This window comes from Megachile rotundata, chromosome 14 (assembly GCF_050947335.1).
Source record: "Megachile rotundata isolate GNS110a chromosome 14, iyMegRotu1, whole genome shotgun sequence".
Lineage (NCBI taxonomy): Eukaryota > Metazoa > Arthropoda > Insecta > Hymenoptera > Megachilidae > Megachile > Megachile rotundata.
In genome coordinates this window covers 11697250-11721888 of record NC_134996.1, presented here as the reverse complement: position 1 = coordinate 11721888, position 24639 = coordinate 11697250, and the positions used below count along the sequence as shown (strand labels likewise).

At 35.2% G+C, this 24639-nt stretch overlaps 4 protein-coding genes and 1 long non-coding RNA gene across 7 annotated transcripts in view; 3 read left to right on the top strand and 2 right to left on the bottom strand.

Annotated features, from left to right (window-relative positions):
• LOC100883979 (uncharacterized) overlaps window positions 1-5473 on the top strand; it is a 52238-nt gene extending 46765 nt beyond the window's left edge. Inside the window, exon 3 of the mRNA XM_003700117.3 lies at window positions 1475-5473. Within this exon, the coding sequence (XP_003700165.1) occupies window positions 1475-1794 (320 nt within the window). The 3' untranslated portion in view covers window positions 1795-5473. The remainder of the gene's footprint in view (window positions 1-1474) is intronic.
• A 2676-nt stretch (window positions 5474-8149) lies between these two features.
• LOC105664047 (4'-phosphopantetheine phosphatase-like) lies at window positions 8150-13799 on the bottom strand. 2 transcript variants are annotated; one of them, XM_076539463.1, is made up of 6 exons: window positions 13689-13798; window positions 13526-13618; window positions 13256-13406; window positions 12986-13176; window positions 12640-12914; window positions 8150-8189 (listed from the first exon to the last, which is right to left on the bottom strand). In XM_076539463.1, exons 3-6 carry the CDS (start codon window positions 13350-13352, stop codon window positions 8165-8167), a joined length of 588 nt encoding a protein of 195 aa, XP_076395578.1. In that variant the 5' UTR covers window positions 13353-13406; window positions 13526-13618; window positions 13689-13798; the 3' UTR covers window positions 8150-8164. The 2 variants fall into 2 exon arrangements, with proteins under 2 accessions (XP_076395578.1, XP_076395577.1); XM_076539462.1 differs by lacking the exon at window positions 8150-8189 and adding an exon at window positions 12417-12561 and having other exon boundaries at window positions 13689-13799.
• A 1086-nt stretch (window positions 13800-14885) lies between these two features.
• On the top strand, window positions 14886-17105 carry LOC143265747 (uncharacterized). 2 transcript variants are annotated; one of them, XR_013040416.1, is made up of 4 exons: window positions 14886-15378; window positions 15643-15922; window positions 16010-16693; window positions 16785-17105. It is a non-coding gene; the product is annotated as an uncharacterized LOC143265747 (long non-coding RNA). The 2 variants fall into 2 exon arrangements; XR_013040415.1 differs by having other exon boundaries at window positions 14887-15922.
• A 359-nt stretch (window positions 17106-17464) lies between these two features.
• Window positions 17465-22439, bottom strand: LOC100882210 (4'-phosphopantetheine phosphatase). The gene is made up of 14 exons (XM_012294331.2): window positions 21578-22439; window positions 21179-21458; window positions 20920-21103; window positions 20748-20840; window positions 20478-20628; window positions 20208-20398; window positions 19861-20135; window positions 19630-19782; window positions 19446-19533; window positions 19164-19368; window positions 18922-19079; window positions 18680-18849; window positions 18291-18610; window positions 17465-18224 (listed from the first exon to the last, which is right to left on the bottom strand). The coding sequence occupies exons 1-13, from the start codon at window positions 21690-21692 to the stop codon at window positions 18298-18300; spliced, it is 2376 nt and encodes a 791-aa protein (XP_012149721.2). The 5' UTR covers window positions 21693-22439; the 3' UTR covers window positions 17465-18224; window positions 18291-18297.
• A 305-nt stretch (window positions 22440-22744) lies between these two features.
• On the top strand, window positions 22745-24581 carry Vha36-1 (V-type proton ATPase subunit Vha36-1). The gene is made up of 4 exons (XM_003700107.3): window positions 22745-22900; window positions 23272-23389; window positions 23469-23954; window positions 24031-24581. The coding sequence occupies exons 1-4, from the start codon at window positions 22860-22862 to the stop codon at window positions 24121-24123; spliced, it is 738 nt and encodes a 245-aa protein (XP_003700155.1). The 5' UTR covers window positions 22745-22859; the 3' UTR covers window positions 24124-24581.
• Window positions 24582-24639: the final 58 nt, after the last annotated feature.

Genomic DNA, 24639 nt, shown 5'->3' with positions numbered 1-24639 from the left:
AAGGTTGCACCCATTCACTGTTGATTTACTCTAATCGAGGTTTTAGCAGTCGAATAGTTGGATTCGATATTAACTTACCCTATTTAGTCTGGGGTGACATAACCTAATCGCAGATACTGTATTACAAATTATAATTGATATTGCATCAATATTACAAAAATTAAAATAATTTAGTATTATGCCCTATGCAAATTACTCCAAGTTAAAGTAATTCTAATTAATTCTAATAACTCTAATTTGACTAAAATTGACCACTGGAGTCCAAGCTGAAGTATAAGATGTAACAAGGGGTTAAAGATCCCGTTTCCTTGAATGAAAATTTTTGCAATTTCCTCGTTCCAATTCAACCAACGTCCCACGAATAAAACAGCGAGCATTATTAGTTTGAGAAACGATTGTCACGCGCCTAGTACGTGCCAATCGCAATAACGTCAACACGACGTGTTATCGTAATATTACAGTCTCGTCCATTAAACTGTTTCGTTGTGTAAACGGACACTATCTCCCAGGTATTGACGTTTAATCCGATGAAATTAATTGTAGCCGCCGTGAAATTCGGCTCGATCGAACACGTTTTGATTCACCGCTTACGAATCGCTTCACCCGATTATTTATTGCTGTCGATTAATAAAACGATGGAATGACAAGAACCGGGGAACCGAAAAAACGAATGTAAGCAACATTCTGACGTTTGTCGATTTTATTCTTCAATTGTAAAGAGTCGATGCAGATGTTTCTTCGATATAGATCCTGAATGCGACACACGTGCATAATTTTGTCTCTGCGTGTTCCTAATCAGAGGAGTAAGTACATCAACGACATAATGGCGCATAATGTGACAGATTTCCAGAGAGGGAATACGTCGACATTCCTAGCCAGCGATAATCAGACCGATTCACTGATTTCCGCTGCTGATTTACTCCGGATCCCGATTTCTCTTTGTCTCGGTCCCTCGGGAAACCTGCATCGAACGACTGATAAATCCTTCGTATACCTCCAACGTTGACACAGAATATCTGCATGTATATCTGTATAACAGGAGCAAAAATTTAATTGGAACCTTCTGACAGCTTAACCCCTTGCCGTATTAGTTTCTGTCTGTCGATCAAAACTATTAACAAGAATTTAATCGTTAAAGAAATTCAAAATATTGCAACTATTTTACATTCAACTCTGAATACAAAATAATCTTTGACAAATTATAATTAGTCTCGAACTGCAAATTGAAATGTATTAAATATTCAAGCAAGATTGCATTTGATTGCATTGCATTGCATTTGATGTATTAAATATTCAAGCAAGATTGCATTTAAGTCTGGCTCGTCAAAAAGCAAGAAGTTAATTGCAAACTAAATCACAAAATAAATTGAGGTCCCAAAATACGATTACTTCGGATCCCAAAATTTTTGTATGACTTCAATCATCTTTCATCATAAACACCTCGAAATTATTCACTGTATGATCTTGCCAACAGGTACATTGGTGCAGAAACAGTACACTCAGTTCACCGGCAGCGTACACGTGATGAAAGCAGTGGCATCAGATATGGTGTTGACTTTCTGCGCCGCCAGTCCCGACAATCAACTGTACTCCCTGCTGCTGGCGCGCGAGCATATCCTTCAGAAGAGCGACAAACGCGGAGTTCACAATCTGTTGACTCGTCGCGGCCTGAAGATCGCCAGCATTCGAGAGACCTGTATGAACAGCGCCGTCTGGCGAAGAGGTTCCGTCAATCTGATCGGTTTACTCGGCTTGATGGGAGTGCTCTTCAGCGTCTTCTTCGGCTCTTGGTAGTGGCGATCTAAGAGCATCTGCGAATTTCATCAAACTCGTTAGCTGATTTGGGCTCCTCCGCGACTTTCTTACTGTTAAAGGACGTACGGTTTTTGGGAGATGAACTGTTTCTGTATACAGGGTGGTTTAAATACGTTGGGAGGGTACGTGGATTCTTTTAGAGAAATTGGGGAGTGGGAGACTCTTTATGGGAGACTCTTTGAGATGAAAGGATTTTAAAACTTACATGACATGAAAACTTACATATGACAAAACTTATATGTAGCAGATTTCAAATCTTCTTGTTTGATCTCAAATATTGGTCCAATCTTTCACTACAACAAATACTGCACATATTGCCATACTGTTTGATGCAGAAATTTTTTACTGTGCACTGACATAAGTTGTAAAGAGTATATACAAAGTAACTTTTGTTAAAAGTATGAGTCTTTCATGCAGAAATTTTTTGCTATGCACTGACATAAGTTGTAACAAATATACACAAAGTAACTATTGTTAAAAGTATGAGTCCTTCATGCAGAGATTTTTTACTGTACTGACATAAGTTATAATGTGTATGCACAAAGTAACTGTTGTTAAAAGTATGAGTCCTTCATGCAGAGATTTTTTACTGTACTGACATAAGTTATAATGTGTATGCACAAAGTAACTGTTGTTAAAAGTATAAATCTTTCAGGCAAAGATCTTTTACTGTACTGACATAAGTTATAATGTGTATGCACAAAGTAACTGTTGTTAAAAGTATGAGTCCTTCATGCAGAGATTTTTTACTGTACTGACATAAGTTATAATGTGTATGCACAAAGTAACTGTTGTTAAAAGTATAAATCTTTCAGGCAAAGATCTTTTACTGTACTGACATAAGTTATAATGTGTATGCACAAAGTAACTGTTGTTAAAAGTATGAGTCCTTCATGCAGAGATTTTTTACTGTACTGACATAAGTTGTAATGAATATCCACAAAGTAACTATTGTTAAAAATGTCAGTATTTACAGTCACTCTGATTATATTGAACAGAAGAACTGCAAACTGCAGGACGCTTTCCACGTACTCTTCGCGCACCAATTTTGAGTCAGCCTGTACACCGCGCAACAAGCGTCAAATCTCAGCAAATCAACTTCCCAGCGAGCAATTTCAACCGTCCTGAGATTCTCGACAAGTATCCAAGGTTTCTCAGTAGAGTCCAGGTCGATACAACTGGATAAGAGGTAACTCTCGATCCGCGGACGGGAAAAAAAGCCCTTTAATTGCCAACGCAGCTAACGACGCGTCCGCTGCACGACGCAATCGTAACGAGAATCTCGCCGAAAGATAAAAAGAGGAAACGCGAAAAGAGCCGAAGGAATTCGTGGACGAGAAACGCGGGCCAACACGCTGTCCCGGATTCCATTTCTCGCGACAATGCCAGCTTCCAAGGGAACGATTCGTTTCCGCTCGAAATACCGGGGTTGGCCCTTGTTATCGCGAGATTTCGTTCCTCCTCGAAGGAGATCCCTCGAGCGTTCTCGACTGAAACAATACGGACTCGATGATGCCTGTCCGCGTATTTATAATAGCCTAGACGATCGTTCTCGTCGAACAGGATCGAAGTTCAATGTCTCGAGCGTGTCGACTCTTTCACTTCTTTCCTTAATTCGCTCTGACAAAATCGTATACTAAATCCATACAAGCGAAAGAGAGTAATGTATAAAGCTTTCAAGAACCTTAATAAAAATTCTGAACTGTGACTTCGGTGTTCTAGCGTTAACATAGGCTCTTCATTAGTAAAATCAAGAGCAAGCTTTGAAATTAATATTGTTTTCGCTTCATCCAGCGAATACCCCGCACGTGTTAAAGAGAACAGGGGATTTCGCGAAAGTAGATTAGAGGATTTAACAGAGCTTTCTGGAAGCCTACACTTGGTACCTAACTTGTACGCGGGTATTGACCCGAGATTAAACTTTCGATTCGTGAATAATCTTGATACTTTCCTCGCAAAACGCATTTGTATCTAATTTCATCCTCCAACATGCTCCTTCAACCCTGTTTTTCTTAATGAATTTTCTGACAGAGTAACTCGAAATCTCGAGCTAGCATTACTCAACAGGAGGTGGAATAACAAAAGAGGGGAAGAGGAGTTCCTTGTCGAGTAACCGATGAAAGAGTCGAACGCATCGATCCTCCAGCAAAGATAATCCTCGTTTGTGAACGAGCTTCTCCGTGAACATTAGTCGCGTTAGATAGAAAAAATGCATGTTTGTATGTAAATTCTCGATTCGTGGATTTAAGAAGACAATAGTGGATCGGTTTTCGCGGGCGATCGGTTGTAGCCGACTATCGTGCGACAATTTTCCGATAGGATAAGTTTTTGTCGTGAGACTTTGGTTTTAAATCGGATCATATCGTCATTCATTCAGAGTCTTTCTCCTGACTCGAGAAATCGAGAAAGATGACGGGGAAGAGCAGTGTACGTTGTACCATTGTAAGATAGTTAACATTAAATCGTTAGAGATGAATATTAATATTGTTCGTGTCATGATCGAAGTATTCGATCAATTTCGAGTAATGTCCTCAATCGCACTCGCTTCTCAAATAAGAATGAACACAATTTTCTCTTTTTATACTTAACGAAATATTCGTTCGGACGATGTTTTTATATGGACCTTCGATTCTGCCAGTCTTACGTCTCGTATGCCTTTTTATACGACAACGTACAAAATTCTATTGTGAAACTTTTTTACCCATGTCGTTTTAATAACCGTTTCAATTTCGATGCGAGCATGTGGAATTTTTATTCGAAAAGTTTACGTAGAATTAATAGTACTTTTGCTGTAGAATGTTTGCGAATTTACTTTTATTTTCTGTTTAAGTTAGCATTGTTTTCCGATACGATTTTCTTTTAATAGACGGAGAGTCGCACTTGTTCGTTCGCGGCCATTTTGTTCGTATACGGCCATCTTGTTTGTAAGTAACATCTGTCTCAAACACTTTCAAAATTTGTCTTCACGGTTGTCAGGTAATTTTCAACGATAAATACCGCATATTTAATAAAGTCAAATGTTAAAGTTTGAGACGGACGCTGATGTAAACAACATGGCGGTGCAAACAAGATGGCCGTCAGTCAACAAGATGGCCGTCAACAAGATGGCCGTCACTGAACAAGATGTCCGTAAACAAAAAAGTGCGACTCTATGAATTTAATTAATTTTGAAAGTTCCACAGACAGCGTGGTATAGTTATTTCCTATTTAAACCGAAAGCAAACGAATGCGTTTGAGCGGAGACTCGCGTTGTTGAACGCGTGTAAAGTCGCAGCTTCTCGTGACTACGTGATTCTGGAATCAAAATGATGGAACCGTTATGGTTTATTTAAAGTTCTATGAAAGAAACTACCTGTATATATATCCTCGTCAGTATGAAACAGCGTTGAGCATTTAATATAACGACGATAACGATATACATATGGGGAACTCGTTAAATTATTGTATACTTGAATGGCAATCGCAAAAGTGTACGCCGTGTTATGTTTTGAATGCTCTAGAGTCTTTATTTATTGTACAAAAGCTCGATATAAAAATGAATAAATAAAATGAAATATATTTCATTTGAATAATAATACGATCTAGTACCTAATACGATGTAATCGTATGCTTATTATGTGTATAAATATGAAACAATAAAGAGATCACTTTGACGGTTTCTGCGAATTTATTCTTCCGTAAACTTTCGTTCTCGTTAGTCTTCTAGGAAGTCTCATCGAACAAGTACTTTAAGAAACTGTGGACATCGGTAAGTATTCTCTAACTCCAAGACTTTCCAACGATCCCTGCAAGCGTCTAAACTTTCGAACAGTGAAAAGAAATAACGAGATATTCGCATTAGCGCGTGAATGCTAAAAAGCTCGCGAAAAAGAAAACGTAACGTAAGATTTAGCAGCTGTAAGGCATGCTCTCGATAATTAAGGTTAATCGGAAAATTAACCTCACCCATCAAAATATCCGTGTTCTTGAACTTTGTTCCTGTTTTTATCGGTTTTCACCCTCTTTGTTTCTCCAGTTTGTCTTTTACGCTTTTTATCCTCTGCTGCGTCGCTTAACAAACTTCGATAAGCCTGCAAGAAGTTCTATAATGGTCCAACTACTTCGTCCTGATTCTTAAGGAGTTCTAATATCGCGACCAATTTTGTCCATTAAGGTAAATTAACGTTCTTGCCGAGTCTTGAAGGATTAGGAAAACAAGGAGCATTTATTATTTACTGTATAATTTAATCTTAGAAGCAACTGAGCTGTGGGTCGAACACTTACTGACATTTTGATTATTTATTTATTATTTACAATATAATTTAATCTTAGAAACAGCTGTGGTTGTCGATGGATCACTTACTGACATTTTGATTATTTATTTATTATTTACAATATAATTTAATTTTAGAAACAGCTGTGGTTGTCGATGGATCACTTACTGACATTTTGATGATCATTTATTATTTAAAATATAATTATTAATCTTAAAATTAACAGATCACAAAAACAACCTCAGAAGCAATACATCATCAAACAATCTACAATATTAAAATAAATAAACTTGTCAAAATAAATTTGTAAATGTAAAAATAATCTCAACAAGTCAATATTAATATCCCTAAAAAAAATAAATAAAAGTAAAGCATAAAAGAGTAAGATATTCCTCTATAAAGTAGATTCGATCGATCGAACGACACGACGGCAGCCCATTAAATGTGATTTCCGTGGCGAAATAACAACTGGGTCGAGTCGTGGGTGCCAGACGTTCCTGAACTCCACAAGTTTCCTCTTAAACGGATTACAACATCGTTCGTTGTGTGTTGGTCTGCGGATGGCGGCTGCCTACGTGAAATTCAACGCAAACTTTTCGACTGCGCCCAGCAACCCTTTGTGCTTAGGATCCCTTTGACTGTCGGCTTATATCTGGCGAGCGTCGTGGGAGGGTCGTTAAGCTAGATCGAGTCGTCCGCGAAGAATAGCCCAGAAGAAAGTGAAAGAAGGATTCGGATAGAAACGGAAGATCCGTGTTGACCATCTTCAGACTCTGCCATCGTTTCTTCTTTTTTGCTGTTGCTTTTACTTCTTTTCGTTAAATCAATTTTATAATTTTAAAATTCATAGTTTTGTAAGCAATTTTTGTAAAATATCAATTATTATGAAATTGTAAATTTGTAATTTTGTAATCAATTTTATAATTCATTGTAAATGTATCATTTTTAAATTCATAATTTTATAATCAATTTTTGTTAAATATCAATTATTATAAAATTGTAAATTTATAATTTTGTAATCAATTTTATAATTCATTGTAAATGTATAATTTTTTAATTCATAATTTTATAAGCAATTTTTGTAAAATATCAATTATTATAAAATTATAAATTTGTAATTTTATAATCAATTTTTATAAAACATCAATTATTATAAAATTATAAATTCGTAATTTTATAATCAATTTTTATAAAATATCAATTATTATAAAATTATAAATTCATCATTTTATAATTAATTTTTATAAAACATAAATTATTATAAAATTATAAATTCATAATTTTATAATCAATTTTTATAAAACATCAATCATTATAAAATTATTAATCCATCATTTTATAATCAATTTTTATAAAACATCAATTATTATAAAATTATAAATTCACAATTTTATAATCAATTTTTATAAAACATCAATTATTATAAAATTATAAATTCATCATTTTATAATCAATTTTTATAAAACATCAATTAATATAAAATTATAAATTCATAATTTTAAAATCAATTTTATAATTGATTATAAATGTACAATTTCAAACTTCATAATTTTATAACCAATTTTATAATTGATTATAAATGTACAATTTTAAACTTCATAATTTTATAATCAATTTTATAATTGATTATAAATGTACAATTTTAAACTTCATAATTTTATAATCAATTTTATAATTGATTATAAATGTACAATTTTAAACTACATAATTTTATAATCAATTTGATAATTCGTAAAATCAATACTGGTTACGAAACGTTCACAACAAAATGGCGCTCAAGATATAAACAAGATGGCCGCGACAAAGACTTAACGAAATATATCACAGAATTGACGATCAAAGCTGTTGATTACATAGATCGGATAAAACACCGTAAAAGCAGCTTTGCAGGGAGAAATATTACCGCACGCATGATTCTCTCGAATATGGAAATCGCAGTAACACGAACTGGCTTCCGGAACATCAGTCCAACGATGACAAACGGTCGCTGGTAATCGACTTCCCGAAACAACACGTCGATTAACCCATCATCGTAAATTAGCGCTTTAATCGTCCCGTGGGTGTATCGCGTTTGTCCGCCGGTTTTTCGCCGGGACTTAGAGATCGCGACCTCTCAACCAGCTGAAACGAATAAACAAATTAGCTAATGACCGTATGCTAATGGATTGAGTCTGCAACATGAGCTACGAGAGTAAGTTTGAAAAAATGAATACAGAATACTTTCTGTGGAAAAGGTTTCAAGTTCTCAAGAAAATCCTTAGATGTTGAAAAGAGTGGACACGAATGAAGAGTCTGCAAAATGAAAGATTTCTGCAAATGTGAATAAATGAAATAAAAAAAACAGAAGACATATTGTAATTCTTTCTAGCCACAGATTATTTCTATGTAAAATTGATAGAGAGTCTCCCATCTATCAGACAACGAAAAGCAGCGAAGTTCTTGGGGCTTTTATCTCAAAGCTGAAGAGTTATCGATGTTTCCAGAGCGGATGGCTCTTAAAGGAAACCAGCAAGGAATCACGAGCGAAGGCAAACATAACGAGAGAATACGGCGTGGTAGTATGTGTCAAGGCGGCAAAGATAGGGGAAAGAAACGTGGAAGGCAGGAGTAAGTGTACTCGAGTTTACAGTTCTACGAGGCCCACGACTTTACGGGACACACGTTCGAGGAATAAGAATTAGATTCAATTACCGGTGGCATTCAACGCGCGTCGACTCGCATAAAGTTTGCTTCCTAAGTGGCTCCTTTGTTCCGCGATGTTACTTTAGTTTCGGCAGAAGATCAGGGGTGGAAACCAGTAGTACAAGTCGAGCTATGGTCAGACGCTGATTCACTACTCTCACACTTCCCATTAAAAATATACAAGATTTGTCAGACTTTACATTGCGATACTTTTTATTTCATGATTTCATTAACACTAGAATTAGTCAGAATGACTGGTTTCAGATTTCTCATTTTGTATTACAAAATTTTATTATTTAGTATTTATTTATTTTTCGTTCTTTGATAAACGAGAATTTAATTTCGGTAGTTTTAGTGTTAAAAGAAATACTCTAGATCGTCAATAAAATAGAACACCTTTGCTGTGGAACAAGGCTCCATAATAGTGATGGGAAGAATAGATGTGATCAAAATAAAGTAACGGATTTGAAATGCAAATTCGGTATTGTTTCCAAAGACCTGATTATTTCTCCATGAAAAAGAGAGTAAAACTTCGTACACAGGACAGCTTGTATCTTTCTTCACTCGCTGAGAGCGACAATTTTTTCCCGCAGTACCGTGGATCTCGCTTAATCGTTCTTTCTCGTTGCAACGTTTTCTCGAATCGTTTTGCGCAAGACCTATTTGTCAACGTCCACCTGGCCACAAGCCTATAAATAATTCTGCGTTCCACGATTTTTATCTGATGCTTCCTCGAACTTCCGATCGATAGTCGAAATTATCGGAGAACCATTAACCGTTACTAATTAATTATCTCGTACTTTGGGCGGTAATTGCAGTGGAATACGTGATATGGCCGAATTTCCTGCAGGGTTAATAACTTAATCCAAGAAAGGCGGAATATGGTTTGTTAGGAATATTGATAGTTTAATTGAGCAAGTAGTGAAAGGTTTAAGTGGGTTGCAGATATGTGTACATCTTTTTATCATCATTTTTAATAACTTAATTCAAGAGAGGCAGAATATGATTTGTTAGAAATGTTGATAGTTTAATTGAACGCAAGTAGTGAAAGGTTTAAGCGTATTTCAGATATGTGTACATCTTTTGATCATCATCTTTGTATATCATCTCAGTGTACATCTTTTGATCATCATTTTTAATAACTTACTCCAAGAGAAGCAGAATATGTTTTATTAAAAATATTGATACTTTAATTGAACACAAGTAGTGAAAGGTTTAAGCGTGTTTCAGATGTGTGTACATCTTTGTATCATCGTTTTTAATAACTTACTCCAAGAGAAGCAGAATATGTTTTATTAAAAATATTGATACTTTAATTGAACACAAGTAGTGAAAGGTTTAAGCGTGTTTCAGATGTGTGTACATCTTTGTATCATCGTTTTTAATAACTTACTCCAAGAGAAGCAGAATATGTTTTATTAAAAATATTGATACTTTAATTGAACACAAGTAGTGAAAGGTTTAAGCGTGTTTCAGATATGTGTACATCTTTTGATCATCATTTTTATATATCATTTCTATGTACATCTTTTGATCATCATCTTTGTATATCATCTCTGCACACATCTTTTCATCATCATTTTGTACATCATCTCTGCATACATCTAAAAATATTCATACCAGGAGTTCTATTTACAAAAATCTGAAACCACAAAAAATTTCTCTCCGCTCGTTTAATCCAGTTAGATATAATTAACTGATGTAACTTCTGTAACGAGTTTTCCAATGCGCAACCTGGCCAGCGGTAATCTTGAAACGTAAAAATAATTACTGTCCAAACTCTGGTTATTGAAATACATCGTTAACAAAGTGTTAATTCCATGCTTACAATTTCCTTGCAAATACAATTTTTCTTGTTAATCGAACTCCCCGTGCTTAACATGCACCTGGAGGATACAACGTGCAAAGAATACAATTTGTCTAGAAAATTCGTGACCCCGCGGCGTGCATGCCGAGCAGGAGTTGAACGTATGCAGAGTGGGAACTTGCGTGTAAGTTTTGAAGTTTCGAGTTCGCGAGCTTAAATTTGATCGGTAACTTTGCGTCTCTCGCGACGAATCCTATTTCACAATGTAAGGAAAGATTCGAGGGAAGGTTGGAGCTGTCGATCCCTAATGAATATTTGCTTCATAATTTTCGTGTCCATCAACGCCCAACGGGTAACATTATCAATTCGCTGTCCGACAAGGAAATCAATAACGATTTCCCTGGCGAAACATTCATCGTGTCCTCCGGTATCCACTGCTCAATATTTGTAATTTAAATGCATCGCAGCTTTTTCCTAGCAAGCGTCGGCGAAGATGAATGGCCTCTTGTTTCAGCGAGGAGCTCGTGAACGATGAAGTTTTTATGATCCTCTATCGTATGAAGCGAAATAACTTGTAAGAAAAAATGGAACTTACACCGTACTTACAGATTTGCGAAAATGTAGTGGCAAGTTTGTGAATTCACTCGTTTTAAATCACCTAACCGAATTTATGAAATGAAACTTGCTCCGAGAAGCGTTGGACCGGCACTGGGGTAATTGATCTTAATCGGTGATTCAGACGGTTATGTCATCTCGGAGACGGCCATTCTTGCCAAGGCCACGTTCTCAGAAAGATGTAACCGGTAGACTCAATGTACGTTTACATAAGTAGCTCCTCGAAAATCCGTACATGTAGATTGACCCGTTCGAGGATTAAATTCGGGGTCCAGAATTATTTTCAAGATTTCTCACATATTCGATCCGATCAGAAATTGTAATACGCGAGAATATAACGTTCGCCTCCGAGGGTCAATCGATGCACGAAGCAATTTTCCAGTGAGCAAAGCTTTAGTAAAAACCTTCGAAACGGCTTTCAAACGAGCCACGTACTGGCCCTGTCAATATCGGGTCCATGGTTTTTTTCCACCATGCTTAAACGGATATTTAAGTCACGTTCGTTTTCTCGCTTTAAGTTCGTAATTGCAAGTAGTGCGAGTGTCCTTCAAGTAGTACAGAGACAAGTGTCGTGAATAATATTAATAACCAAAGTGTTAATCAGAATCGTGAAACAGCGAAGGATTTTCAAAGTTGGATTAAACTTTCCAGGTATCTGTGTCAATTTCCCTTACATATCTAAAGTTCGAAGAAGCTTTGAACTCATTCCACGATTCCGCCGCGTTAATCTTGACAGCAGTACGCTTCGCACAATTCCATGTTCACCCCGAAAGCTCAACCGACTACCCTTAACTACGATAACAGTAGCTTTGTCGACATCGAGCTTACAAGACAGGCGATAATAGTAACAATCGGTATGACGACCATTATATTCGGTCTAAAAGAGTCGGGCTATCATTTTCAGCATCCACGCACACCCCTATTAAGGCTCCATTGCCTGAAATCGCGTCATTGTAAGCTGTTTACATGGCCTTCTCATCGATCACACGTATGCAACGTTACCGTGCATGGGGTCATGGGTGGCCAATGAACACACGTACACCTCGGACACGGCCTGTACAACGACTCGACCATCCGTGGAAAATTCGCGGAGGCACGATGCTCGCTTGATCGTGAGCGATTCTATCACGCGCCGCTGCCCAACTCCTCTTCGTTGTCATACTCGATTTCCAGCTACACAAAATAATTCTGCTGGCCAACACGTGGCTGTGGAGTTCTGTAGTTTAATTCGGAAATTACATGGCCCGATTCAATTACCACGCAATGACCACACGTTTTCTTTAACATTTTGACTGCCAGAAGAAGTTATATTTTTCAGAAGGCTGACTGTGTATAGTTCTTGCTACAAATTTATCTACAGATTCTTCGAAACACTGCAGCCAGTAATCTCTAGAGACATCAAAATTAACGATCTGCTTATTCTACAACAATGTAGTGTTTATGAAAATACATGTTTACTCAACTCACCTAGCTTCTTTATCTTGAGCAAGGTCTGTTGTATCAGGATTGTAAGATGCAGGATCTTTTAAAAGAGGACAAAATGTAACAGCATTTTCTGCCTGATCAATTTCCAACTGAGCAACTTTAATTCCGAGATTAGTGGATATCGAATCTTTGAAACCTGATGATCCTGCATAGTTTTCTAACCAACTATATTCGTTGGACTGTTCAGCACCATATAAAAATGCTCCGATCGCACCAAGATAGCCCTCGTGACGAAGAAATAGAGGTTTTACTTTGCCCTAGATTTAAAAAGAAGTTAATTTTTTTATCATAATTATGTAGTAGTGTAAACAAAATTCTCCAAACTAACATTTGACCAATATTTGATGGAATATGAAATGGTATGCATTGACAAAGGATGATTACGTAAAAAGTAACCACCAAAATAAACTCTATCCATTTTATGTACAGTTGCATACAAACTAGCTATTTGTCCAATATCATTACTGATTGTAAGTAAAAGACTCCTCGCAAGATCTGCTTCAGAAAATGTAGGTTGACCTAGAATGTATATAATTTAAATTATTTCTTATGTTGAAATCTTTCATTTAATCATTCAACCAATTATTTGATCATTCACCGTTATAAAACACTGCTTTGCCAAAAGAAGCTGCAATAAGGTCTCCAGGTAATCCTTGAGAGGAATAATCACCCCCATACATATCTTTTACCAACATATCAACATTACGATGATCTCCACGTTCTGCAAGTTGCAGTAATTCATCAAAGCCCTAGCAAGGGAATTGTTAAAGACATTTTTATAAAATTTACATTCATCTCAATAATGTGTACACACTGTTATTTAAGATTCTGTGTTATTAATTTTATTTGAAAAAATTTATATTTGTACCTTTCTTTTTGTGAGCAAAGAACCTAGTCCCCAGAATGTTCCTCCTCCTGTAGCTGTTCCACCAACTCTTTCAAATACTTTTTCAGACTCCACCTGAGAATATTATCTAAGTTATAATTGTTTTAAAACTATTTGAATATTATAAGATCAATATTGTTCTTACTTTAAGAATACGCCGCTACCAATAGTTACTAACATATATGGAAATATATGAAGATCAGCCTTTTGAAATTTATATTCAGGATTACCGTGTCTTTCAAATTCGAAAGCTTCACACGGGATATTCTTGAGTAAAAACAGATGGCACTAGTTTTCCTTAAATTGAAAAAGTTTCGTTACTCTTCCGACTGTTTGTGGAATACAGTAGGATAAACACGTCATAACACCGGGTCCTATTGTTATAACGCATAGTTAAGAGCATTACATTACGCATATGACCGGTACGTGATGTGGGTTATGGTGATTCTTGTTGCCGTTTCGCAGCGCTCATTACCAAATTACGAGTAATTTCATCCACTTTACCGCACAGAAACGCTATTCGCGTTCCGATGCGTACATTTATTAAGGGGCAAACATTCGATACTCAGAATTGATCCAGAAATTATATCAAAGCGATTGCGAATGTCTGGAATACTGCAAAATTCGACAGCCCGTAATTTAGTAGTAAAAATACAGATTTGCCGGAAGCAGTTGAAACAGTTTAATGTAAAACAAACCCCGCCATATCATAAATGCAAGAAAAATGCGGTGAACCGTAGAGAAACGTTGCTGCCAGGCTTGAAGAGATCCTCGAGCGGAAAATCATCGCATCCTCGAGAGAAACGTGCTGGAAAGCGAAAAACATCGACAGAAGTGGCATCAACAGGTTCCGGGGAAAGTTTCTAGAAGCGGCGAGCAATTGTGGTCGACCGATGTTCCCTGTGAAATGTTTTGCAACCCTCTGAGGACGTTTGCGCTAGCTCGTTCGTCGAATTCCGTTTCTAGTTTCGATGCTACCCAGCTTTTAATTAATCCACTGGCGACAGTTCACGGAGGAGTATCGCGATTGTCGCGAAACAGCCAGTTGGTTAACCAGTGTCAAGGAAGCAGCGAAAAAACCGCGGCGTTCTGCTTCGACATCAAACGCTGCAAACTCGTGAAAGCGTTTTTGAGGGGTAAAATTCATACCACAGACCGAATTTATTCGGTCGCGATAGAACGCCAGATACCTTTTCCTTCATTATTGATTAATCCGCGCATAATCACCTTTGCAACCGTGTCGATAATAAATGATCACGAATACTGCAATCGCGCAAACGTGACGCGCTTATCAGTTAGCGAAATTCACAGCAACGTCACGTTTAATATCGTCATTATTAATGGAAAGGATTTACTCGAGCATTGTCGATCTCTGTCAACAGTTTGTTTTCGCGGGATTAATATTCTTCGTGGCTCATATACGGTAACAGTGATTAACGCGAGTAATTTTGATAAAACCATTTGTGGAAACTGAGTAAATTTACAGTTACGAGTAAGCTGAAAGCTTACAGCGTAAAATTGATATTCATTATTTTTTCTTTGTGGATAATTTACCGACAGTCAACGCCATCTAGCGTTTGTGGTTTTGGGACTGCTCCTGGTAGCAGGAGCGCAGAAAAGTAAAGGAGGTATACGATAAAAAGGAGGTATCCTGATGCGCATGCGCGGCAGAGAATTGGCGCCATGTTTTTTGACGCGCATGCGCAGTGAGGCGCGCGCTCTTTTCCCGCCGCGTCGCATTTAATAAAAGTCAGCTATAAAATTATTTATTATTAATTATCTGTGAAAAATTCCGAGGACTTCGATTAGAAAATCCACACATCTAAATTATCACAGTAAGCTGCTTTAAAATTTCAGAAGAATTGAAAGTTGAAAATTTATTAATTTACTTGGAATTGCGTCGTAATTCATTTACGTTGATCTCGACTTCCTCTTTATTCGAAACAAAGATCTTGGACAATATTGACGTACCTTTTGCGACGACAGTTAATAACGATGCTAATTTGATCCATTATTTTCGAAACGGAAATGATCCTTTTACTTGGAGAATTTGTATTCTTTGACGACAAGACTGAACCTTTGGCGTATTCTGCTTACAGCATTCATCGCGTCGAAAGATAAATTAAACATGACTTTCGTTAGCAAATTTCTAACGTTCGAACTCCGGGAATTACTAAACGCGATACTGGGTGTTGATAGATAAACGACGAGCGTGCATAAATGGCCGCAAATGATAAATCGCCGCTTCGTTTTAATGCCAGGCTCTAATTACGTTAATTTAGGACACGCCCGCGTGCGAGGTTATTTACTCGACGCATCGGGATTCTTTAATTCTCCTGGACATCAATTTACAGCTTTACCGTATTTCCCTACAATACGGTATTTATATTTATTGTTATATTTATCAATTTTTAATAAACAATCATCTGAAAAAATATGTTAATATTAATATTATTAATGTTGCAGAAGATTGAGGTTATTAACCGGAATGAATCACTTGCAGACACTTGGAACGTCACAAATGGTTAATCATGATTCAAAGTCAGCTTTTTCCGTGACACAGGGTAGTTAAGAAGTAGAAACAAAGATCAACTATCTTCCTAAAAGCATTATGCTGTTCACTCAGAGAGAAGTAGTTTCCTTCTTATGGAAAAGGACACCAGGGTAAAGTTCAACAACAATGCTCCTCATAATTAAAGGGCAATCTCATTCTCGGATGCGAGAAATTTCCAGACACAAGGATTTCCAGGAAGTGCTCGATCAAGTTAAAATTGAAGATATTCATTGATAGTAAAAAAGAGATAAATCATGGAACGGGGAAAATGCATCGATCTCGGTTGATGAAATTGGCGCCAAGAGCACTCTCGTAAAACATGCTCTTTTCATAAAGCATTTACGAGTGACACGCGTAAAACGGACTTTCTCGTGTTTACTTTTTCTACCTTCTTTTTTAAAGCATAGCTTGTAAGCGAACGAGGGCCAATAACGAGGGTTGAAAAATTCTGAAGAGTTTAAAATTGTAGGTAATTGCTGAAATCTCTCGTGAAAAAGTTCGGGAAAATTTTAGGAGTCTTTAAAGATGCAACGTCTTTAAAGAACGCCATTTGCAAGTATTAATTTCCAAGTCGTACTGGAAGTTTCTTACCACTCGTAAGTATAATTCTGTACTGACAATTTGTATAACAAGATTTTATTGCATTTAAAAATTTGTATAATTTAAGCAACGTCGTATAATTTTTAGCACCACATTCACAAAGTATCGTAAAGCGAATTCGGAAACGGACCACGGGACAATATCGCACAATGGGAATTTAATAAAGGGAAATTCGCGGACGTTACGTCGCACGTGGCTGAAAGAAATGAACTTGGAACGTGTACCGCATGCATATAAGACTTTTTCCTTCCTTTCCATCCTTTCTTCATTTGTTACTCGTTTTGTCTTGCCCCAAGGACTTTCATTTGTCCACCACCAAAAGGAGAATGACTTTTCATATGTACTCTATTTCATTTTGAAAATTTATTATTTTCTATTGTAATAGGGAATAAATGATTTTCAATTTCATTATGTCTCGAAAATCCATATTTTATTTACATGTTACAAAGCAAGTCATATATCACATACGCATATATTTATATCAAGTATTAACAAATTGTTTGCATATAAATCTCTGATTTGAAAACCATGTTTCATCTTAACACGGTAGTTCATTTTAAGTTTCAACAAAGTGTCTTCATTAGAATTTTCGCGCTTTTACTTATATAAAATTTTGGAAAAGTTTATAATACCATTTTGGTAAGGTTATAGTACAATCGTGAAGGATATCTTCACAAATTGGTCGTTTCTGAAAACGTATAGTGTATTCATAAATACTGTAAAAATCAATATATTCGACTTATAATATTACAATAAAAAAGAATACGTTCGAGACATATACTTGAATTTATTATGCTGAAAGAAACGCTGTTTCACACTGTTTAATTTGACGTGAAGCGACAGATCTGTACAAAATATCTCGTGATCAGAAGGTGCCAACTTAAAATATTTGATTTTTATACTCTATTATACTGTTCCAATTTACTGTTTTAATTTATCACGTATATGTAACTTTCTTTTTGAATATTACATTATCACAGAAGATATATTATACAATATTATATGATACATATCTTTGTTATAATTGATCGCATCACTTATCCTTTAAACTACGGTAACCTCTTTAAATTACAGAAAAAATAATCTTATTGTCTTCGACTAAGTGTTAGTCATGATTTATCCATGTATCGGAACGCTAAAGCTTTTATACTTGAATAACAAGTAGGCTAGTTTGTCAAACTTGAATAATCCAGTAACATTCAACATTGCATACTCTCGATTCGTACTGTAAATTTAAAATAGCCAAATTGTATGTAAATCTTCATTTTAATCAATCTCATTTAGCATTTCGCAAAATATATGATGCAATCAACCAAGTTTCCTTCCTTTTCTTTCATAGTTGTTTCTTTGTAATGTCGGAAAAATAACGATAAATTTTGTAAAAGTATTTAAAAGTTTTTGTACAATATACATAAATTGTCATATGAAATTCTAAAATGTAGTACTTAAATTCTTTTTTCATTTACATATGTATATACATCTAAACGTAAGTAAAGAAATACTTTTTTATGTATGATTTTTCAGTTCCTGAAATGAAATTAAGATTTTAATATAAATTAACTTGCCAATGTGTAAGGCACTATTGTTACTTACAGTTTACTTATTTATTTTTAACGTCACAGGTGCAAATATCCGTCACTCTCTCTACACACTCTTGTGGACACTCCGTTGGTTTCATTGCTATATCGTAAATGTTCATTTTCTCCGGTGCTCGTTCGTATTTACATATTACAGAATACATATCGCCACCCAATCGAAGGGCTAACCACCGATTTTTAATCACCGCTAACTTCAAACATTCGCAAGTCATTTTTGAATAAAGATTGGTATGAACAGTCCTACCCATACCCTCGAGTACGACGAGATCAACGTTATGTTTCACCATAGCGAGACATAAGTCCAAACTTAATCGGCTGTTAAACAATTAGTTAAAATATATAGAACGTGTATAGCAATGTATAGAGCATGTTTAAAATAGTTACCTTAAATCCAGACAAGGACCAGCTTGAGCTGTTTCCATAGCAATCAGTCTGTTGTCCTTAATAGCATGTCTGATGACTTTACATATTTTTGCAGCGTCCCGTAACGTTACAACTAACTCTGGATATGTCACATCATTCAATGCTGGCATAGAATTAGCACACAGAATAACCTGTAATAATACTTAATCGATTTTACCTAAGTTGTTAAATGATCTTATACCCATAAAAATATCTTGACTAACCTTTGTTCCACGTAGTAATAAATCTCGTGCAAATGGTAAAATTCCTAGTACTATATCAACTCCACTATTGTCAACAAAAATAGCAGCACACTTATGAGGTGGTCCCGTTTCCAGTCTATCTATCCAATCATCCAAGTCGTCTTGTAACCAAGGTCTACCTAAGTTTAAGAAAAATAACATGTGAATCTTGTTGGCACTTTTTTCGTGATATGTCAGAGACTAATTCTGAGGCATTGCAGTACCCGGTATTTTTGCTTGAGCTTCGGCAAAACCAAAGTCCGTGGTTTCCATCAAAGTTGCGACAGCTTTCGCACCCCAGTCAAACATATTACCACTTAATACTCCGAGTATTAAAGCTTTTATTTTTTCTTCTCCTTCTAAATTATCGATAAGGGTTATACGTTGTTTTAAGTGCTTTAAAGCTTCTTCGTTCTCCTGCTTTTTTTGCTGTATATTAAAAAATTAGAGGTTATTTGGAAACACCTGCAAAGTTACGACAAATCCGCAGTTTAAAAGTAACTTACGTGCAAATAAGGATCAGGAAAATCGAATTCTTTCATACAGTGTTCAATAGTGTCTAATAATACTCTCACAGTGAGTGTTCCATAAGCACTGTAATATTATATTAATTAACTTAACATCGTAAAATATAAAGTAACTGCATACTCTTATAAAATATTACATTTTTTATTAGTTATCAGAGCTTACAATGGTTGAAGATGCAGATAATGCAGTCTATTAACATATTTTTCCTTCAACTTCGTTGCTCTATCTTTTGCAGTTGGACTATGTGGCTGACTGTGTATAGCTCTTGCTACAAATTTATCTACAGATTCTTCGAAACACTGCAGCCAGTAATCTCTAGAGACATCAAAATTAACGATCTGCTTATTATACAACAATGTAGTGTTTATGAAAATATATGTTTACTCAACTCACCTAGCTTCTTTATCTTGAGCAAGGTCTGTTGTATCAGGATTGTAAGATGCAGGATCTTTTAAAAGAGGACAAAATGTAACAGCATTTTCAGCCTGATCAATTTCCAACTGAGCAACTTTAATTCCGAGATTAGTGGATATCGAATCTTTGAAACCTGATGATCCTGCATAATTTTCTAACCAACTATACTCGTTAGACTGTTCAGCACCATATAAAAATGCTCCGATCGCACCAAGATAGCCTTCGTGACGAAGAAATAGAGGTTTTACTTTGCCCTAGATTTAAAAAGAAGTTATATTTTTTTATCATAATTACGTAGTACTGTAAACAAAATTCTCCAAACTAACATTTGACCAATATTTGATGGAATATGAAATGGTATGCATTGACAAAGGGTGATTACGTAAAAAGTAACCACCAAAATAAACTCTATCCATTTTATGTACAGTTGCATACAAACTAGCTATTTGTCCAATATCATTACTTATTGTAAGTAAAAGACTCCTCGCGAGATCTGCTTCAGAAAATGTAGGTTGACCTAGAATGTATATAATTTAAATTATTTCTTATGTTGAAATCTTTCATTTAATCATTCAACCAATTATTTGATCATTCACCGTTATAAAACACTGCTTTGCCAAAAGAAGCTGCAATAAGGTCTCCAGGTAATCCTTGAGAGGAATAATCACCCCCATACATATCTTTTACCAACATATCAACATTACGATGATCTCCACGTTCTGCAAGTTGCAGTAATTCATCAAAGCCCTAGCAAGGGAATTGTTAAAGACATTTTTATAAAATTTACATTCATCTCAATAATGTGTACACACTGTTATTTAAGATTCTGTGTTATTAATTTTATTTGAAAAAATTTATATTAGTACCTTTCTTTTTGTGAGCAAAGAACCTAGTCCCCAGAATGTTCCTCCTCCTGTAGCTGTTCCACCAACTCTTTCAAATACTTTTTCAGACTCCACCTGAGAATATTATCTAAGTTATTGAATAATTGTTTTAAAACTATTTAAATATTACAAGATCAATATGTATTGTTCTTACTTTAAGAATACTGACGCCGCTACCAATATTTACTAACATATATGGAAATATATGAGGATCAGCCTTTTGAAATTTATATTCAGGATTACCGTGTCTTTCAAACTCGAAAGCTTCACACGGGATATTCTTGAGTAAAAAATTGCAACCTTTTATTAAACATGTCATTTCATCTTCTTTATCGACTCTGGAATATTTACATTTATAATTATTACATGTATAATAAAGTTTTTTAATTGTTTTCATATTATAAAGCACTTACGTTAAGCCTAATTTTTCTTGCAGTAAAGGAGTATATTTGTATGCTCCTCCGCCAGTTACTTTAATACTTTTACCTTGAAACCGTTCAACATTCACTAAATTCTCTTTCACAAAATCCAAACAATTTTCAATGTATCTTGTTTCAAATTTAACAAAGTGAAGTCTATTTCCTTCGTGTACTTTATATGCACGTTCTCCACTATTTCCTAATCCTGTATCCTCATACAATGCTTTACGGTAACTAACCGTTGAATAGTAAGCTATTTTTGTCAATGATAAGCCTGTAATTAATTTAATAATAAAATTACGGCGTTTAAGAAAGTAACCTTTCAAAAATCAAATTTATGTTCCAACCAAAAATTGTGGCTCATATTGAAGAAATGTGAAATACACTACATACCAATGTCAATTGCGAATTTTTGGGCATTTTTTAAATTTGCAAACACTTCCACTGCTGTTGGTAATTTTATAGAACGAGTATGAGTTCGTTCATTGTCAATTTCCGCCGTTTCCATTTTACATTAAACCTTTTACTGCGCTATACCTCTTTTGATCGGTTCGACGCTTTCTCAACTGACAAACTGTTTAAGAACTACATCACGATAAACGATAATTTTATCATTATTTAAACATACTTTTCTGGATGTCGTATGTAAACGCCATAAATGAATCTCCTGCCTGTGAGACGCGCATGTACGCGCATAAATTAAATGCTTGTTTATTCAAAATTTATCGCGTTAATTTAAAAATGGCTATTAACATTCAGCTGATAATAGCACCGTTCTGTACACGTGGCGCTAAAGATTGAATTTCAATCCAGACCGATGAAGAATAGCTTAATCATGCTTAAATACATAGAATCATTATGCCTAAATAAATAAAACTTTAGGGTTATGAGTAAACACCGAATACGCCGATCATGATTTTTAAAAATTCTAGCGGAAAGTTAATAAGCTTCGGCGATGCTTATTTATTTTATAACATATGGTCGGGAGAGACAGGGATAACAGATGTTTGGGTTCCCAAAATGTGCAAAAGTGCAACTTTATTTGCAAAATATTCTTTGCATAATTCTTGACTGCACTAAGGAGCCGGATTTTGCAATTTTACCCTTAAAATTTTGCGAGAAGGAAACAGGCAAAATTTTTATAGCAGATACTTTTTCACGTTCCATTTTTCCAAAAAAGCGCTCTTTACTTGCATGCAAAAGATGTTCGATACGCGTAAGGAATCGTAGAGGTTAATTATAATATAAGATTAAAAGAAAACGTAAAAAAAGAAATAAATACTTTCTTCTATTAAATCCGGTCATCGACCACCCCATGCGAGATTCGCTTCATTCTTTCCATTCTTAGCCGCGAAACAATAGATAGACTCGTATCTGTAAATATTTAATTGTTCAGTTGTTTTATCAGTATCGTCGTAGAGTCAAATAAACAGGGCACTTCTATCGGGTTCCATGTTTAACAGATTTCTGGAATTAAACTTAAAAATAGGAATTCTGAATTCTAAAAATTTAGAAACATGAAATTTGAATTTAGGAAAAGGAAGCGCCAAACAAAAAAAATTTCGCTTTTTTGAACTTGCGCGCTCTTTTAATCATTACGCCAGGTATCTGAAAACTTCCGGTCCCACAAGTCAGCTGATCAATCTTATTCCTGTCTGCTTGATAGTTAATAGCTATGTCTGGAAAAGATAAACTAGCAATTTTCCCCTCTCGGGGGTGAGTATTTCACCTATAAGTTATTCAGATTTGTTTCACTTGCAACCGAATTTCATTTTTCATTTATTTCATAAATACTATAAGTTCTGTCAAGTTGTATGGAATTCTCATAAGATGGGTGTAACCCCTTCTTAATTTGTTTTCAACATTTACTCTTTGACATCAAATACATTGCTTTATTGTCAATGTTGTGTTACTTATTTATAAAACCTATTTATATTATGTTAGCATACACATAAGTGTATATGTTCTTTATCTAATTAATTGTTATGTGATAATTATATATACTATGATACTTATAATCTCTTACTAATCCAGTAAAAAGGAAAGTAAAATGATGTATAACGCTAACTGACATGTCTTTTTTTCAGTGCGCAAATGTTAATGAAATCCCGTTTACAAGGGGCACAGAAAGGTCATGGTTTGTTAAAAAAGAAAGCAGACGCATTACAAATGCGATTCAGATTGATTTTGGGTAAAATTATTGAGGTATAAAAATTATGGTTTTATGGATTATTATCATTTATCATATTGCTATAATGTTTCTATGTATTGCTTTTATATGTAGACAAAAACTCTTATGGGAGAGGTAATGAAAGAAGCAGCATTTTCATTGGCCGAAGCAAAATTTGCAACAGGAGACTTTAATCAAGTAGTCCTCCAAGATGTGACAAAAGCACAAATTAAGATTCGTTCCAAGAAAGATAATGTAGCTGGTGTCAATCTTCCAGTGTTCGAGTCTTATCAAGATGGCACGGATACTTATGAATTAGCTGGGTTGGCTAGAGGTGGTCAGCAATTGGCAAAATTAAAAAAGAATTATCAGAGAGCAGTTAAGTTGTTAGTGGAATTAGCATCTTTGCAGACCAGTTTTGTAACTTTGGATGAAGTTATTAAAATCACAAATCGTCGTGTGAATGCAATTGAACACGTTATCATTCCAAGAATCGAAAGAACTCTTGCTTATATAATATCAGAATTGGATGAACTAGAAAGAGAAGAGTTCTATCGATTAAAGAAGATTCAGGATAAGAAGAAACAAGCTAAAGCTAAGGTACAATTTGAATCCTGAAGATTGATATATTTATTATGTAGTTTAATACTCATACAATGTTCTGATTACATTTCAGCTTGACAAGATTAGAGCAGAAAGAAAAGCTGAAGGCAGAGACATGGAAGCTGCAAATATGCTTGATGAAGGTGATGATGACCTTTTATTCTAAACACTGTAAATAATTTGTTTCCACACTTTGAAGTATTAAAAAGTATGTTTCCATTCTGAACGAATGTGTGAAGAGCGAGTCCAATGAAGTATGATCAAGACATATAGTCCTTACGTAAAACTTATAAGACAATATGTATTATGTTATCGAAATCTTAAAGATTTATGTAAGCAAAGTAACAGTTACAATATTGCTAACATTTTTTAATTATATTACTCCTGTGATGCATCACATGAAAATAGATATATATCAATTGAAAAATGTTAAAATAATGCCTTCTGTTAATTATGCGGTTTGAAGTTTGCTGAAACTGTATCATGTATAAATGCACTCAAAAGAGTTGCTGTTCTGTTAATAAGGATGCCGTTCAGCGCCAATAAATGTAACGTTGTGGGAGGTTATAGAATCATTTAGTAAAAACTTATGAATAAACATGTACATACATATCTATACTCTAATGATTATATTCTTCTTTATCCAACAACATTACACTCCTTTAAAGAGTATCCATTTATT